Genomic DNA, 17,093 nt, shown 5'->3' with positions numbered 1-17,093 from the left:
GCATATGGTCAAGTCCATAGATTGTAAGGCATGTGCTTATACAGAGCTGGGGATGAGTTTGTGAGAAGCTATCTGTTTGGAATCGAGTTTCTAATATAGCATTTAGTAAGTTCTTACGTGTTCTCCAATGGATCACCCGCCGTTGAATGACTGCTAAAGTCCTCTCCTTAGAAAGAGTACGAGCTATGAAATTTTTTTTTAGCTAGTTACGAGCTCGTAACTAGCTAATGCAACTGATGAGCTTGTGATATGTGCACTCCGGTACAATGTGACGGACGTTGCTGACGTGGTTCACGCATAAGATAAGAATGAGTGGATGAGCCAAGGACGCCACAAGCAATGGCCTTGGAGCTGCAAGGAAGAACTCTCGATGCTGGCGAGCATGGGGATTCACGGTGGGACCTGATTCCATCGCATGCATATCAAAAGGCAAGACAAGGCAATACAAAGTAGCCATACCTAGATCCACAACCATATCGTACGAAGTTCTCCCATCCCCGAGCGCTTACAGAAGAAAACATGCACTTAGTGGCATCGAAAGAATAGCGCTCAGCCCGGCCATCCTCGCCAAGCAGCAATTCTACTCCAATGTCTCTCGTTCCAGTCGAGGCAACCGGGTCTGGAAACATCGATGGTATCTATAGAACAGTCAAAGAGCTACTTCATGATGTGCTACTTTCATCACACCATTTTCCACAGCGGAGATCCTAGAGATTTCTAAAACTGGCTGGTGAGCCTTAAAATCTCCTACTGTACATTTATTGGAAACTCTTCCACACGTGAAGACCTCACTGCTGAAGCATCTTTGCTGGGCAGTTCATGGCAGCTCGACTGATCTTGACCTTCCTCTAAAACGATCGTCGCCATGCAATGTCACTGGAGCCGCTACCATGCGAGCATTATCGCTTGCAGGGAATTCTTCGATGTACCTGGGATATAGTCACCATGAATTCGATGATCACCGCCACTGCTGCAGCGAAGGAGCCTTCAGACTTTGCTCGGGGTCGAGACATGTTCCTGGATGCCCCAGTGTGATGTTGTGTCACGGTTTTGCACGAATCAGTGATTAAACAAGACAAGCAGCTTGGTGTAATAACACGTGATGGTGATGAGTAGTCATCAAACTTGAGTCGAGGCATATTTTTTGGATGCCGAGTATACAACTAAGAACCAACTCGCAAATAATACCGGCTTTCAAACTCAAGGTCATCATCCTCGTCAACGATCACCAGGGCCTCCAATTTCTGCTGTTTCCTCAGAGAAGAGTCTAAGGTGTTTAAGACAATCAAGGGTAGCTGGACCATATGCGTGTTATGTACACCCCCACGTGGCCACTGTCTTCCATAGCCAGCCCATCCGTATACGTCAGGCCATAGCTGCTCGTCTTCTTACTCCACACTTCGCCTCACGAGCCAATAATCGCTGCTCAACGAGTACCTCCCGGAGGTCTCCGTCCAAACCCTCCGCTGCGTCTCAGTTTGGAGACTCCAATCTATTTCCCTCCAGCAGCGTCGATCCCAGAGGCTCCCTGCCGCCAACCAGGGACGTGCCAAAGATCCAGCAGTGGCGCCCGTCATCGCCAATCCCGCCCTTTTTGGCACGTCCCTGGTTGGCGGCAGGGAGCCTCTGGGATTGACGCTGCTGGAGGGAAATAGGTTGGAGTCTCCAAACTGAGACGCAGCGGAGGGAGGATCCGCCAATTCAGCAGTGGCTCCTGTCAACGCCAATTTCACGCGGGTCAACGACCATCTCGCCTTAGTCAACGGCTCCAACTGTTCCACTCCTTTTGTTAAGTTAATTATTATAATTTGGTTATGTCATTAAATAATGATCACTAAATATAAATATATCACTAATGAAATTACTGTTGACACAAAGTAGAGAGAGAAGAGACAACATAGTGAGAGAGTGTGAGAGCCTTAATACATTTTGGTGGTATTTACTATTTCCGCGGGAATACCATAACTACTAGTTCAAACCAGCGGTCTGTGAATCGCCATCAAGATTTCTTCATTGTGGAACTCCGAGAAGCAGTGCTCGCCAAACTATCAAAAGCATTGTTGAAAATCTTCACCTTTAAAGCTGATTTCAATGACGAAGCCTCTGCTTTCCTCAGCTACCATTGGATTGCATTAAACCAATATTATATTAGTTTTTCCTACGAAAAAGGTTCTTTGGAGCAAAAAGAGTTGGAGAGCTTCTATACCTATCACGTTTCTTTGAATGAACTGCACCATACGTCTGCTACAATGTGACGTACGTGTGGAGCATACCACTTGACGTGCTCGATGTGGTTCACACGGATCTCCCAGCTTCTTCCTATCATCAACGTGATCCAAATAAGTAAAAGAAGAGCGATCACGAACCCTGTGCGTTTGCAAGTGTCTGGAGGGACTTAGTGAGGTACTCAATCCAGTCCTCCTCTTCGACGTCCTTGATGTTTTCGTGAACGTGAAGAATTCCACCGCCTGACCTGAAAGAAGAAGTGAGGAAACTTGTACGCAAATGAAAGAAATCACGGTTACTTTAGAGCTCTCACTGCCACAGCCCAGCTTCCTTCGCTCGAGGGGAGAAGTCCCAAGCACACTCTATCAGCAACTTCCTGCCAAGTAAAGCCTTGTAAATCTTTTCTCCAAGCTTAACGCATTTACCCGAGGAGCAGTGAGCCGATTGTCACCTTCAATGACGGTACACCGTTTCTCGACAGCACTGGCACGCAAGTTCCGGCGCAAAGCGTAGAGAGCGTGTGGATTCCATTCGCATGCATAGACGTGCTTCGCTCTGGCCCTTGTGAAAACCAAAAGGAAGGAGAGAAACATTTGTCAGCGTAAGAGAAAAGCTGCTCGATCAACTACCTCACGAGGAATGGCAACACAAAGTAGCCAATACCGGCAAAGAGATCCACAATCACATCGTTGTCACAGTTAAGTTCTCCCATCCTCGAGCGCTCAGTCACGTTTCCAGAAGAAAACATGCACTTGGTGGCATCGAAGCAATAGAGAATAGCGTTTTCTCGGTGCTCAACCCAGCCATCCTCGCCCAGCAGCATTTCCACTCCACTGTCTCTCGTTCCAGTCGAGGCAACCGGGCCCTGGAAACATCTATTGTATCTATAGAATAATCAAAGAGAAAGCAATCTCTACTTACTTGACGTGCTACTTTGGTTACACCAAGGCACTCTGCTATGATTTTCCACAGCGGAGATCCTAGAGATTTCCAGAGCTCGCTCCGCAGTGAGCTCCCCGGAAGAATTACGAGATCACCGATTCTTTCCCACCTGGAAAGTCTCCTGAGACTTAGCACTTTACCACGAGAACAATGACTTACTTCGTTGGAAGCTCTTCCACGAGCGCCTCGTCAAGGTCCCGCTCCTGGAGCAACAGCAACACCTCTTTACTCAATCTTTGCTGGGGAGCGATGCTACTTCTTCGATTTCCCGGCAGCTCCAACGAAACAAGGCTTGCTCCGGGAGAACCAACAAGCTGCTCGCACTGATCTTGGCCTCTCTCTCCTCCAAAAATCGAGAGTAGCGCCTGGGCGCCCTGCATTGTCACTGGAAACGCTACCTTGGACCCATCGCAGGTCAGCTGGCTCCGGCGCCCTGAATCCAGCCATCCCAGACGCTTGAGCGCGTCCTTGCCAGCCTTGGCCGCGCGACACTCGACCTCTAGAGCCCACGCTTGCCCCGGCTCCATGAAAACCAAAAAACTTACCTAGGGTTCTTCGCGCCCTCGCTACTGCTCTATGTCAAACTTGCGAAAGGTGGCGAAGAAACCAACCTTTGGGAAACAGCAGCCCTCCCAAGCTAAAATCCATCTGGGCCAATGTTGGTTTTGCACCTGGTTTCAGTCAAACTGCTATTTTTGTTTTTAATTTGACTTTTTGCAGATAAAAGAAGGAAAATTCTATTTAATAAAATTTAAACGTGATCTACTTTTTTTGCAACTGTCTTTGTGAGCAGTGGAAGAACGGAAAGATCAAAAGCCTCCAACTTGGGTGTTCAAGTCTAAACTCTTGAGGCTCCCATATAGCTCTTACTCTTCTCTCGTGCACAAAACGATTCGATCATTTTGTTCTTCAAACACGTTGAGTTCGTGGTGTTTGCTCTTGCGTAAAGCCTGGAGCACTGACTTCCACGCACAGCCGCCATTGGAGGCAAAGTTGGAGTTGAATTACTGCTTTATAATTTTCTCCCTTTTTGTGGAGGAACTTTCAGGTAGCGCGGAGAGCCGCGTGTAAATAGTGCCTGTTTCCAATCCATCCATTTGGCAAGCATAAGAAATTCGTGCGGCCCGTACACGCTGATATGTGTTTGTTTCTTCCTTCGCATTTGCGTGTTCTCGTCTCGCTGCTCCACTCTCAACCTTCTTCCTTTCGTGTCTACGTCCTACTTCCAGGCTCCAAGCCAAATGGAAGGTGGTCTCTGTGTGTGAAGCTTCTTCACGAATTTTTTTATTTTTTTCAATGTCTACTAGAGATTTTTCGGCTCTGGACGGTGGTCAACAAAGGGACCCCCGATAGATTAGGACGTTCCTCGGTGTCTCTCCCGTACTCGCTCAACCTGGCTATAACTCTCCTGGCACCAAGCTTTCTTGAGTTTTCGAGACCACAAAACGCATTTCTAGTGATTCCGGCAGCAGTAGCAGCAGTAGAGCAGCAGTAGCAACCAGAAACGTAAAAAATCTATAAAAAAGTCCTTTTTTTCGTTGTCAAGACATTTTGACAACGTCGTGACTCGTCCACTTTCGAGTCATCGTCTCCATCCCACTGGAGCCACCGAAAAGATAGAAAGGAAGGGCCCTGCTGCCATGTTACGCACACGTCTTTGTCGAGAGACGCAGGCCAGGCCAGAAGCGCCCAAAAAAGAAGGAAGTTTTCTCGATCCCTTGTCCCAAATTGTATCTATCTCTCTCTCTCTCTCTCTCTCTCTCTCTCTCGTTTGCTTATATAAGTGAGCGAGAGAAACTATTACGACTGACCATCTCTTCAAAGTCGTCAACTTGTCCCGGCTTTCTTATCACTGCAGAGTTTCTTGCAAGTGTTGGAAGTCGCCGTCAACGGGCTGTGGAGTCGAGGAAAGCGTCCCGGAAGAACAGCATCCATCCTTTCGAAGCAAAATTGTTTTTTTCTTTCTTTCCTTCCTGGTCGCCATCTTTCTCCCTTGGTTGAGTCCTCCTCACCTCCTCAAATCCACAAACAGCCGGTCGTGTCCATTATTGAGGCGCATCGCAGTCCTCACACGACTGGAAACCGGTCCAGCTTTTGAAGCTCCAACCGGTCGGGATGATCCGGCCCGCAAGAGCATTGCTGACGAGCTTGATCGCCATCAATCTCCACGACCGAGAAATCCACGGCTGCCGGAATCTCCACCACGTACTCGGGGTGGATCTCCACGGGTTGATGGTCCAAGCTGATACCATTTTCGTGGTGGTGCTGATAGTTTTGGTCGCGCTTGGTGGTGGTGAAGAAACTCTTTGGGATTTGCAAGGCAGAGTCCATGTTATCGGGTAGCCCACGGTGCCTGCCGAGAAACATGATGACGATCATGAGGAGCTTGCCCGGGACGCTCCAGGTGCCAGAGAAACTGTAAGGCACATCTTCACACGATGTGTCGGAGCTAAACGAAGTCAGCTTTCGCAACAGCGAGCAACTGTAGCCCAGTGACAAACCGACGTTGCCATAAGCACTGCACAGAGAAAAAAAGAGAAAAAACAAAGGATAAAGGAGTTAGATAGAGAACCAGAGCTTTCAATAGGCGTGGCCACTAGAGAACAAAGCCCGTGGAGCTCCCAATTCCCGTGAGAGAGGAAGTCACGAACTTTGTTTGCCAAAAGTTTTTTTAAATTTTTTACCCACCTTATGACCTCGAAGATGATGTTGAAGATGGAAAAGTTGAGTGGATCATCGTTGATCTTTCGGTTCTCGATGATGCACAGCACGAAGATCGAGATGAAGAGATAGGCCGTGTCGGTAGCTATCAGCCGCTTGGACTGGCTGGCTATGGAGAAATCACCCTTCTTCTTCTTCTTCTTTTTTTTGCCGTGGTCTTGGATCTTTTTGCTAGTTTTCTCCACGCTCTCGTCTTGGGCTTGCGAGTTTTGGCGAGAGAGATAGACGGGATACACCGCAATGTACCTGCAAAGCCAGAAGCGTCGCGTTAAAAAAGACCCAAAAGACAAAAAAAAATGCCACCCTTGGGCATTTGCTGCAAGGAACAAAACAAAGGGGAAATGGAGAGAGTTCCACTCACATCATGGCAATGTAAAGGACTAGCATGGATGGCGAGAGCGCGGAGATGGAGACGACGTTCTCGCCGGCGCTGCGCGTTGTGATGGACTGGAAGATCCCGTTGACGAGCTTCTGCGGCGTGGTCAAGCCATCGAGCGCTTGCGACCGCCAGCTGAGAATGTAGAAGAAGGCGCTCTCGAAGGCATTGAATCCCATGACGGTGACGACGAGCCAGATGGTTTGATTCCTGGGGAAGAGATGAGTGAAGCAGCGCCGAGGATTCTTGAGAAGATAGTCGTAGATCGCTCTCCTGGCCGGGGTGGCGCTGAGCGATTTGAGGCACCAGATGGTGGTGCGGAGGCAGGGCGCGAAGAGGGTGTTCCCGACCAGGATCAAGATCGAGAGCCAGAGAAGGATCCCGTTGTTCTCCCGGAACGCGGCTATACTATCGTCGAGCGGCAATATCCCCGAGTTCGTGAAGGTGGAGATTGATGCGAAGAGCGAGAAGAAGAGATGGTTGACAGACCTTTGCTCCAGCACCGCCATGTCCTTAGCGGAGCACTGGAGCAGGATCTCGAGCACCAGGAAGCCCAGGATCGTCCACACCACGAAGTAGATCGAGACGACCCAATTGAGCGAGACGAGCGCGTCGTGCTCCAGCCGCATGGTGGCCAGCGCGTCACGGAGCTTGGTCACGGCGTTGGCGGCGTGGATGTTCTTGGCGGAGCGCCGCCGCGTGATGATCCGGTGCCCGACCACCTCGGGCACCACCTCGGCCTCCATCTCGGACACCACGGACTCGATCTCGGACTTGGCTTCGGGCTCGCCCTCGGACTCCAGCTCCGCTGCCGCCGCCACCTCGGGCTGCCCGAGGTGGTGCTCGATCTCCACGATGTTCTTGCGGAACTGGAAGAGGCGGATGTAGAGCGGCAGCACCGACGTGAAGATCGGGCTGCCCAGCGTGAAGAGGATCATGATGAGGATGTTGTCCGGCAGCGAGAAGCTGGTCATCCGGACGCTGATGAGGCCCGTGGTACACACCGAGGACACGGCATTGTAGACGCAGTCGATGAAGGCCAGCTTGTCCGCCCCGGCGCGATCGCTCTTGGGGAAAAGCCACAGGCAGATCGATGCGACCCAGGCGATGGTGACGAAGTACGCGAGGTGGAGGCGGTAGAAGGTGAGGCGGCTGGAAATCCACCGTGGCAGCAGCACGTATGATCTTCCTCTCTCCTTGCTACTGCTCCTCTTGATCCTCTCCTCCTCATCGCCATCGATCGAGAAGGCGCTGGCGGGGAATGGTGGCCTGATGATCCCCCACCGGAGTCGCGAGAGTAGCAATCGCAGGGGAGTGGTGGCGCTCGATCGGACAATCTCGTGCTGCTGGAGGAATTGGTCAATTGGGTAGCCGTGCGCGGTGGTGGTGGTGGTGGCGCTGGAGGAATTCTCTGGCAGTGGCGCTAGCGGTGGTGGTGGTGGCCGTGGCGGCGATCGTTTCAAACTGTCACATTGGGCTTCATCCTCTTGGGACATTTCCTAGTCGATCGATCGGCGATCGCGGCGCTACAGACCTAATCAATCTCTTTTTCTTCTTCTTCCTCCTGTTGGTCACATTTTCCCGGGGCGGAGCGAGCGAACTGGTCAGGGAAAATGATCCGCGGCGACTTGATCGGGAGAAGAAGAAAAAAATTAAGAAAAAGATAAAAGAGGAGCGATTGCTCGATTCGATCAAAGCTCTATCAATGCCAGCGCTCCAGCCAAACCGGGAGAGCTTTTCAAGCCCGGGGCGACGCATCTGGACCGTCGGCTGGCCGGATCCAACGCAGGGGAATAACAGTTATCCGTACACACGCGCCATCCGTACGAATATCTTGGCACAGACTCTGACTTTGGAGCGAAGAAGAAAACCACGCCAAAACCAAAGCCGATGTTTCCAAAAGGTCCCAAAGATCCTACGTGATGTTAACTCCACGTCCTGGGTTTCGGCTAATTGACTTGGATTTTTCAAAGCCGCCATCTCTATCTGGATGGAAGGAATGGATGATCTTCGCATTTGGGCGATCGATACGTCGATCAACTCGTATACCAACAAAAGCCAAAACCATAGAAAACGATCGAGGCAAATGGCCCAAGCGTCACAGGCAGTTGTAAACAACGCGTCACTGGTTGTTTCGTCAGGGAGCCGAGAAGATTATTCCTCGAGGGAATATAAAGAATAATCTCGAGATATGTATATGGTTGCTGGATCGTTGTAGCGGCTGTTGGGCCGCAAAGAGGGCCCGAGAGAGAAAGAAGACTTGTTTAAAGAAACGACTTGTTTATTCGTGGATCAGTGTGTGTCGCGAGCGTGAGCGAGCGAGTTATCAAAGTTTGCTCTGATAAAAACAAGCCAAGACACGATCAAAAGGCTTCCGGGCAGGTTCCCAGTTGTCGGGAGAAATTACCTCTCTGGAAACCTGGAAGCTTTCGTGGCGTGAGAAAACTTCGAGATAATCTATCTCCATAGCTAAACTCAAGCTTAAGTTTTATGGAAGTGTTCCAGAACTGATTGATCGCGGTTGCATATGGGTGGAGTTCTTTCCCGTACCCGCGAGATCACGAGTACGATATCGAAGCCCCCAGTGGCAGGCAGGGCACGGAAAAGATGCCGCCGTAAGGTGGTGGTATAACCCGCTTCATCGATCGTGATCGTTTCTTTGGCGATCTTGCGACACCAATTTGTTGGGATTGGAAGATTTGCACGGGGGAAGAACAATGTGGCTTTTTAGCTTTCGCTCTGTCTGGCCGGCATGTTTTCTTCACAATTTAATGTTCACCAGCTATGAAACAACTTGCGTGAGGAGAAAAAAGGAAGTGTTGCGAATAGAATCAAACGAGCGAGCAAGCAAGCTCTATCATTTGTCTTGCAATCTTTTCGAGAGGCATACAACATCAATCACCACCACCAAAGCTCAATCACCACCACCAAAGTTTGAGTCGCGGGACTGGAAGTTCTGATCTTCTTCTGGATCAAAAGGAGAACCGGAGATCGGAATATGTCAATGATTGTTTTGGAAACCCATCCAGATTCCAGATTCACAGCGGTGTATTCTCCATCCAGGACAAGGAGATTACAGCGAATATGTCAAAAACCAGCCAAGTTCTTTTGATGAGAACCTTTTTCTTTCGGTGTGGAATCAAACTGTGGGCGTACCATCTTGGGTTTTGTAAATGATTCTCCAGTGGAGATGAAGAATTTCACTTGCTCCAGGGATTTCATACGGGTATGGAGAGAAATCGGTACCTGGAATGGCTCTCTTTTTCCCGGGGCTCAACTGGGAGTTGAGACTTTGACAAGCGAGAGCTCTGATACGATCCAAAGGCTTTAATTATGTTTGACATAACGACTTTGTGCCTGAAAGAAGGCAGCGATTTCTCTCCGAAAGATGTCAAAGTGAGCCTTTTATTTTGCGCTTTTTTTCAAAGTCGACCAAATCTAGTGCTGTTCGTGGGTCAATTCTATCAAAGATTTCTCAATTATCCATTTGTTTCTAACAAATCTATGCTTAGCAAGCCATATGCTTTAAAACCTTAGGTTTGATTTGAAAGATTTTGGCGGTCGGATATTAAAGAATATCCGTTTCTTTAAACCCTTGGGGGGGAACAAGAAGATCCTGGCGATGGCTCCCACGGCCGCGCCCCCGGGCGGGCAGCTCATCCTCCAGAATGGCGGCAGCGCTAGCCCGGCGGCGGCATCGCTCACCAAGGCGGTGAATCAGAGGGCCGAGGCCATCGCGGAGGCGCACCGGGGCCGCGTGGAGGCGGAGGCGCAAGCGTATCTGGATGCCGCCACCAGGAAGGTCGAGGCCAGGGCGCAGAGGATGCAGGACAAGGCGGAGCGGCAGCGGATGCAGGAGGAGCAGCGCGCCCTCGAGGGTCGCAAGCGCGAGGAGCAGCGCGCGGATCACGTCGTCCACGCCGCCGAGGTAGGCCGAGGCTTTCGATTCTTTCGCCGCGCGCGCGCGCGATCTTTGTGGAATTCTGCTCGCTTTCTTGCTGGATCTTGGATTCCGCCATGGCCGTGGTTTCTTGTTCTTGCTACCTCACCATTTTTGTAAAGTTTACGTGGAGTTTTAAGTTCTAACGATGGATCGATCAGGTCCGCGCGGACAAGCTTCTCGCCAGGGCGCGCCAGGACTCGCACAAGATTAGATCACACGCGCACGAGCAAACGGAGAAAGCCATCGCCGACGCTCTTACCAGAGCCGAACGGGTAAGCTTATACTCCCGTTAGATTTTAAGAACTCGATACTAGGTCACAAGATTGGTCTGGTTTTTCTTCGATTTGATCGCGTCTTCTTCTTCTTCTTCCATAGGTGAAGGCCGAGATCGAGGAGGACAAGAAGCGAAGGCTCGCCGAGATCGTGGATCGCGTCCAAAACATGATCGTCATTGGCGAGCTTCCGGAAGAGTACGAGCCCAAGGGCGTGGTCAAGAGAGTGAAAGAGAGGCTGGCTTGTTACATATAACTCGAGAAACCACACAAAGTTCCTTTGCTTTTTCTCGTGGACAATCACAGACCTTGTCAAACGATTGGCATTGTATAAAAACTCCCAGCAATGCTTAATAATAGCATTATTAATCCAATTGATCAATTAGAAATTTATAATTATAAACACAAGATTAGTCTTATTGCATATATGGTAGAACAAACCAATTTTTTTTTGTTATATTTTAAATATAGCAAGTTTAAGACAGCCTCCTCTTATCAACAAAAAACTTCCAAGACAATCTCATTCTCAACGATTGCATTAATTCCAAGACAAATTTAAGCAGCAGTTCTTTTCTTCTTTTTTTTTTTTTTCATCTCTGAAAATGGGACCATCTTCGATTTCTCGGCCCATAAAATCTCCTCACTCGTCGAACAAGAAGGAAAAGAATCCTTTCTCCGCTGCTGGCTTGACAATTACTCACTGTACAGCTTGTTTCGTCTCGTCGCGTTATGGTGGTGACACTAAACCGGTTCTTAAGAGCAGTACCTGGAACGATCCGTAAGGAGAGAGAGCATCATCGATCCGATTCGATGCGATGCTACGACGACTTTGATGCGGCGCTCGCGCGAGCAAGAGACACTGGAGCTCCTCTCCCCCCCTCGTTACTGGGTCGTAGAAGTAGTAGTAGTAGTAGATGGAGATGAGCTCCAATTAACCAGAGCATGGAGGAACTTCATCACCTGCGAAGAAAAATAACACCGCCAGAGTCAGGAGGAGTCTTCACTTTCACCAGAAAGTCTTACCTCGGGTGGATCACGAAGCGAATACGACGCGCTCGTAGCCTTTGGCCCGCGGGTGACTAGCACACCACATCCAATCTTACGGTTCTTAAAAACCTTCACACGCGCCAAACAGACAAAGAGAGCGACGTTAGTCCTTACACAGCTCTTGGGAAGGAACTTCACAAGGTTTGACGCAAAAAACTTGTGGTGGAGGGAGAGAAAGAAGGAAGGCTCACATTAAACGCGTCTTCATCAGTCGTATCATCGCCAACGTATATTGGTAAAGAATCAGAGTCCTCGAGTCCTGTGAGCCGGAAGGCACAAGCAGAGATTAGCCTCCGGTCAGTACAAAAATCTCCGCCTTGCAAACAAAATGGAGTACCTAACAAGCGAAGCAGATATTCGACCGCCTTGCCCTTGTCCCACTCTACGCAAGGCCGAACCTCTAGCACCTGCATCACAGCGAGCGTACAATGAGGCGACGGGTCAACGACGGCAAAGCCACATACCTTACGGCCCTGAGTCAGCCGCAGCTTTGGGTAGTCTTTCAAGACATCCTGCACTTTCTCTGCCAACAGGTGCCAGCTCTGCTTCCACAGGCACGGTCAACACTCGAAACCCCAAACAGGAAAATAATTTTTAAAAAAATATGGTACCTTTTCTTCGACTCTCCGGAAGTGAATTGTAATGCAGAAGGTGTTGTTCTCCACGCTTGCCCCTTGAATTGCTTGTGTCCTCTCCAACAAGAGGCCAAACACCTGAGACAGGCGAACAAACAGTTCATCAGTCGAGTCCGAACATTCAAAGGTCTTTTTTTTTTGGCACAGTACTTATGAGCTCAGTACATAAAAGTCGTGGCAACGCAAAACAGCACAGGAGTCAAGTTTTTGGAAGCAGGGAGTATACCTCGTTCATCATCGGCAGGAACTCGGCCGCGGGTTGAAACAAAACGACATCATTCCCCTGTAACACGGACAAAAGAAAAGCCACATTACACACCCGAGAGCAAAGTCGAAGCGAGAACAAAATAGTGAAGAGTATGGAGGTACAAACATTCTCATCTTTGCCTCGCGTTCCCTCAACTGTGACTCCATCGCAGGCATCGGCTGGACCCATAATGTCCATGCCATGACTACCTGCATAATAGAGCTCAGAGAGTTGCACAAAATTTTTAACCTGCACGTATTTGTGTCCCGAAAATCAGTGAGGAAAAAAAAAGAACTAAGAAGAAGAAAAAAAAAAAACCAAAAGAAACAAGGGGGAAAAATCAAGCTGGGAAGAACACACCACCACGCCAAGCAAGAGCAAAAGCTACCTTGTCTCTTCCCCTTCCGCTTATTATTGCAGTTGGAAAGCGCAGCGCAACCTGCTTCACAGCCGCTCGCATCTGCGTATCAAGTAGGGAGCAAAGTCAGTCTCCCAACACCACCAAAAAATATTCACCTCGTCCGACATGAACGCCTGCTCCGGATTCTCAACGATTGGAGACAGTGTACCGTCGTAATCCAAGAAAATAGCAACCTTTTTCTTTTTTGCTCCCTCCATCATGTTGCCAAAAGAGTCCAGGGCGGAGGGATGGCCTTCCTGGAATACAAACAAATTCAATGTCAATGCACTGTGTATGTATCCCCCCATAAACACAAGAAATATGGAAAAAGACGCAAAGACTTGCACTCGTTAGTCTACTAACCAGCCACTCGGCGTATGGGCTCTCGGCGGTGACGTGCTTCAAGTGATTGCTGCTGCTGATGTTGCTGCTGCTGCTGCTGCTGCTGTTGCTGCTGCTATTGACGTTGTTGCTCTGCTCATCCTTGACCGGCGCGCCTCGAGAAGGCGAGGACGCACGCATCGCTTCGATCCAGCTGCTGATCCTCCCGTTCTCGTACCGGCATCCACCAATTCTCTGCTGCGCGGCCGCGAAGGGAGCCGAGCTGCTGCAATACGGGAAGAGGCTGGAGCTGGAACCCAGTAGCGAGAGCGACGAGTCTGGCATGTCCGAGAACTTGGAGGTGAAGGCCGCACCGGGATCCGCGAGCATTGCGTTGCTGCGCTTGGAGCTGACGGCCATCAGGATGAGATCCTCTCTGGTTGGTCCAAAGCCTTGCAAGTTGCAAGCCAAAGCGATCACCAAAGTTTCTAGAACGGCTCTTTCCACGAGCCCCCCTTTGATGCAGCACGTGAAGACTCGAGATACGGGGAGGAGCGATACGAAGCGCCGAGTAAAAAAAGAGTTTTAGTCAAATTCGGCCTGCCTGCCCCGCCTTAGCTAAGTTCCAGCTGCTGCCGCTGTGCTGCAAAAATCGATCAACCCAAAGTCAATAGCTATAACATTGTAAAAATGGAGCTTCCTCCCCCCTCCTCTCTCTCTCTCTCTCTCTCTGTGTCTCTCTCGCTCTCGAACACATCGCCAAAGAAGCGACTCTTTTGCAAACATTAATGCGCTAGCTAATTATGCTCGCACCTTTGCTCTCCCGCCAAGAAAAAAAAAGGTTTCAATCCACAAACAAAAGCCATGACCACGCGCACGACCCGACGCAGGAATTTGCAGAGAGCTCACTCACTCACAGCATTGCAATATATCAGGAACAGAAAAGTGATAGAACAGTGATCCCTTGACAACTACACAGAGAATAGAGGAGGGAGAGAGCGTAGACCTTTTCTTGGCGACACAATTTCACGAGCTCGCGGGGTCCTTGCACTCCGTCGGCCTACACAAAGAATTTTCCAGGCATCCGGTTAGGAGAGACGAAAGAAACAATCGAATCGCAGTAGGCGACCACACACAGCCCCCCGGAGATTATGGAAGAAAAATAAGAACAAGATACATTCCATTGGATCTATCGACGCGCTCGAAATGCCAGAGAAGGGAGGAGTCGACACACGCAGCGCAGCCCCCAAAATTCACGGCGCAAGCAGCAGGGAATCAATCGAATGCCACAAATGCAGGTCAGCCAAGCCAATCCAGCTCCACGCACACATTGATTGACCCGCAAGAACAAAGAAAAGGCAAGGGAGGGAAATCGCCTTACCTCTGCTGCATGAGGCGGCGGCGATCGATCAGCACCGGCAATGCCCAGAGAAGGGATCGGCCCTCGGATTTATAGAACAAGCGGCGGCACTGGGATCGAGACACTGGAGAAAAGGAAAATTTCCCCCACTGAGCCGCTCCCACCGAGAATCACACGGCAACAGGGCAGAAGAGGACGAGGGAGGAGAAAACAGATATTACGCCCTCGCGATGCTTCTTTTTCACTCGATCGGCGATGCCTGGAGCGGTTTGCTGTTGCGATGATGCAATACTTCGTCCGGCAGCGCTCGATCGCCTCGCAAACGGCGCCTGGCACGAAGAACAACGGGCAGCCGAGAAAAAAAATAAGGAAAAGAAACCCTAGAGGAGCGCTTCTTCCACTCAAAGCCACAGTAGATTGCGAATTTTCTAGCCTATTTTCACCCGCTTTCAAGCCTCTCAAGCCGCCACTGTGGAGAACTTCCTCTCTTCCACCCCCGTTCCGGAACAACGGACCTCTCGTGTTGGCTTTACACTGACCACTCCAAGGACAGGGTCTTACACGCACACCCACACACACAACCGACTTAAAATAACGAGGGCCTGCAACGTGGCGGGCAAGGCACCGTGGGATGTGACACATCCAACGGTTGCCACGCGGAGAATAGTTCTGGCATATTCTTGCGTTTGAATTTTGGCCGGGTGTCGAATTTCACGAACCATACGATCCATACTCAATTTTTTTAAAAATGATTTAGCGCTTTTCCTCCTTTTTTTCTCCGTGCACTTACGCGTCCTCTCCTTGCTTTTCCTTTTTCGTTGGGGATTTCTGCTATAATGTTTTCTATTCTTTTTCGTGAGATACAAGGCCCTAGACACAGTGGCCTTTTGCGTGCTGAGGTTGCTTGTCACCCTAGTGACGATCGCGTAGTTATCGCTGGCACATTTTGTATGGACTGGGCTTTATTCATGTATCTCCACAAAGCGTATTCTTCTGCAAAAGAAAAAAGGCAAGCATTTCAATTCTCTCATGCCTTTAAAGTCTGAATGGGCCTCGTCCACATTCCCAAAGATTTCGAGTGACAATAATATAGTTTCTCGTTGCTCCTTTTCCTCGCCACCATTCAATGACTAGAGAGATTTCGAGAGATCTCGTGGCAGCGAGGACAAGGATTGATCCAAGAGAGGAACGAGACAAGCAACGATTGATCGCGGGGCCTGGGGGTTGGACGGACCACTCAAGTTTTCGATGAAAAAGATGGAGAAATTAGGGCTAAAATCGTCCATAATGCCGGGAGGACTCACTCTATCAATAATGCATGCGATGGGGACGTTAGGGTGCCAAGATTTTCCAAGCACTCATACACCCCCCAAAGTCCTCGACTTTGTAGGCCACACAACAATTGCCGAGACAATGATATATCCATCCAGTGTTGCTTGCGAGCCCACACAAGCTACGTGCATTATTGGGGATGGGTTGAAAGCTTCGTTACTGCTGCACTCTCCTCGATCTATTAGGGTAAAGGCCCCACCTCCGCCACCTTTGGCACAAGCTTTCTTTCTTTCTTTCTGGGAAATCGGATTTCTACACCTTCGGCTTTTTAAGGTTCATTCTCTCCAAATACCCCACGGAAACCAAATGGCAACCATACAATCCCAGGAAAAAAAGGAAAAAACGCCCTCGCTTTGACGAGGACGAGTGTCGATCTAGCAGGTGGCGAGTCGCTCGTTTTGTTTTTTACCCCCACGCCACACACACACAAGTCCTTCCTCACAAAAAAAAAAAAAGCAACAACAAAGAATTTTGAGTGTCACAGGAGAACTGGAATATCCCCAACCCCAATCATGCAACCGTGGGGATATTCTCCTGCCGGACCTGCTATTCAGAGTCCGGACCTACCCCGGCCCCGGGGGACACGTTTCAGCCCACCTGACGGGCACGCCCCTCAAGGCCGGTGCGTCAGTCAGTCAGGTAAACTTCACCCCAGGCCGTCCGGCCGTCAGTGTCAGGCCACACGTAAGCCTAGCCGCCGTTAAAGAAGGGAAAGAATGTAGCCCTAGATTTCCATGTCTTAAATTTCTTGAGTTGACGGGCAATGCCTTCTTCCCTGCGGCGTGGACGTCACGTCGCTGCTGCTGCCACCAGCACCAGCCAGTCCACATAAATTGCCTCGGCGGCTAGGTCTGGGCCAAACGTACCTGCGCCGTCGTCGAGCGACACCTGTTCCAGTTACGTACACCGACACCTGTCGAATGACCACATCTTTTTTCCTGGGAGGTAACTTCCGGAGTTTTCCAAGATCCTGTAAAAAAAGATGGCAGGGGGTTTTAATATAGTAAAGAACTGGCGAGAATGGAGTCAAAAGTCCACCAAAGTGACCACACTCACATACACTCAATGGCAGAGAGGTGGCTGCTTTTACCCTTTTTTACCAGGGACTAAACTTTGACTGCCACGTGTCCAGGTGATTATTTGCGGGGAATCAAACAAATTCCTAAACCGCATGCTTGGCGAATCCTTAAACCCTTTGTTTAGCGCGAGGGTTTAGCGCAAGGGCGCAGGGACCAGCATTTGCATGATTGAGTGTGGCTAGACTTTGGAGG

General features: G+C 49.9%; 4 protein-coding genes across 6 annotated transcripts; 1 reads left to right on the top strand and 3 right to left on the bottom strand.

Moving 5' to 3' along the window:
- Window positions 1-1,888: 1,888 nt before the first annotated feature.
- Window positions 1,889-3,719, bottom strand: LOC9649982 (tRNA wybutosine-synthesizing protein 2/3/4). Of its 2 annotated transcripts, XM_024681920.1 has the most exons (8): window positions 3,328-3,719; window positions 3,148-3,277; window positions 2,856-3,091; window positions 2,652-2,787; window positions 2,526-2,602; window positions 2,367-2,473; window positions 2,207-2,319; window positions 1,889-2,116 (listed from the first exon to the last, which is right to left on the bottom strand). In XM_024681920.1, the coding sequence occupies exons 1-7, from the start codon at window positions 3,693-3,695 to the stop codon at window positions 2,210-2,212; spliced, it is 1,164 nt and encodes a 387-aa protein (XP_024537688.1). In that variant the 5' UTR covers window positions 3,696-3,719; the 3' UTR covers window positions 1,889-2,116; window positions 2,207-2,209. The 2 variants fall into 2 exon arrangements, with proteins under 2 accessions (XP_024537688.1, XP_002976864.2); XM_002976818.2 differs by lacking the exon at window positions 1,889-2,116 and having other exon boundaries at window positions 2,128-2,319.
- A 945-nt stretch (window positions 3,720-4,664) lies between these two features.
- Window positions 4,665-8,600, bottom strand: LOC9638512 (probable cation transporter HKT9). Its single transcript, XM_024681964.1, has 3 exons — window positions 6,251-8,600; window positions 5,857-6,135; window positions 4,665-5,686 (listed from the first exon to the last, which is right to left on the bottom strand). Exons 1-3 carry the CDS (start codon window positions 7,759-7,761, stop codon window positions 5,236-5,238), a joined length of 2,241 nt encoding a protein of 746 aa, XP_024537732.1. The 5' UTR covers window positions 7,762-8,600; the 3' UTR covers window positions 4,665-5,235.
- Window positions 8,601-9,883: 1,283 nt separating this feature from the next.
- On the top strand, window positions 9,884-10,779 carry LOC9649981. Its single transcript, XM_002976939.2, has 3 exons — window positions 9,884-10,193; window positions 10,367-10,480; window positions 10,584-10,779. Exons 1-3 carry the CDS (start codon window positions 9,888-9,890, stop codon window positions 10,734-10,736), a joined length of 573 nt encoding a protein of 190 aa, XP_002976985.1. The 5' UTR covers window positions 9,884-9,887; the 3' UTR covers window positions 10,737-10,779.
- A 208-nt stretch (window positions 10,780-10,987) lies between these two features.
- Window positions 10,988-15,045, bottom strand: LOC9649980 (probable trehalose-phosphate phosphatase C). Of its 2 annotated transcripts, XM_024681966.1 has the most exons (13): window positions 14,512-15,045; window positions 14,137-14,190; window positions 13,173-13,773; window positions 12,926-13,066; window positions 12,798-12,869; window positions 12,536-12,658; window positions 12,389-12,445; window positions 12,139-12,240; window positions 11,992-12,069; window positions 11,865-11,934; window positions 11,719-11,786; window positions 11,504-11,596; window positions 10,988-11,440 (listed from the first exon to the last, which is right to left on the bottom strand). In XM_024681966.1, the coding sequence occupies exons 3-13, from the start codon at window positions 13,548-13,550 to the stop codon at window positions 11,363-11,365; spliced, it is 1,260 nt and encodes a 419-aa protein (XP_024537734.1). In that variant the 5' UTR covers window positions 13,551-13,773; window positions 14,137-14,190; window positions 14,512-15,045; the 3' UTR covers window positions 10,988-11,362. The 2 variants fall into 2 exon arrangements, with proteins under 2 accessions (XP_024537734.1, XP_024537733.1); XM_024681965.1 differs by having other exon boundaries at window positions 11,719-11,934.
- Between the last annotated feature and the right edge of the window lie 2,048 nt (window positions 15,046-17,093).

This window comes from Selaginella moellendorffii, unplaced genomic scaffold, assembly GCF_000143415.4.
Source record: "Selaginella moellendorffii unplaced genomic scaffold, v1.0 SELMOscaffold_32, whole genome shotgun sequence".
Taxonomy (NCBI): domain Eukaryota; kingdom Viridiplantae; phylum Streptophyta; class Lycopodiopsida; order Selaginellales; family Selaginellaceae; genus Selaginella; species Selaginella moellendorffii.
This window is presented reverse-complemented; position numbering and strand designations above follow the sequence as displayed.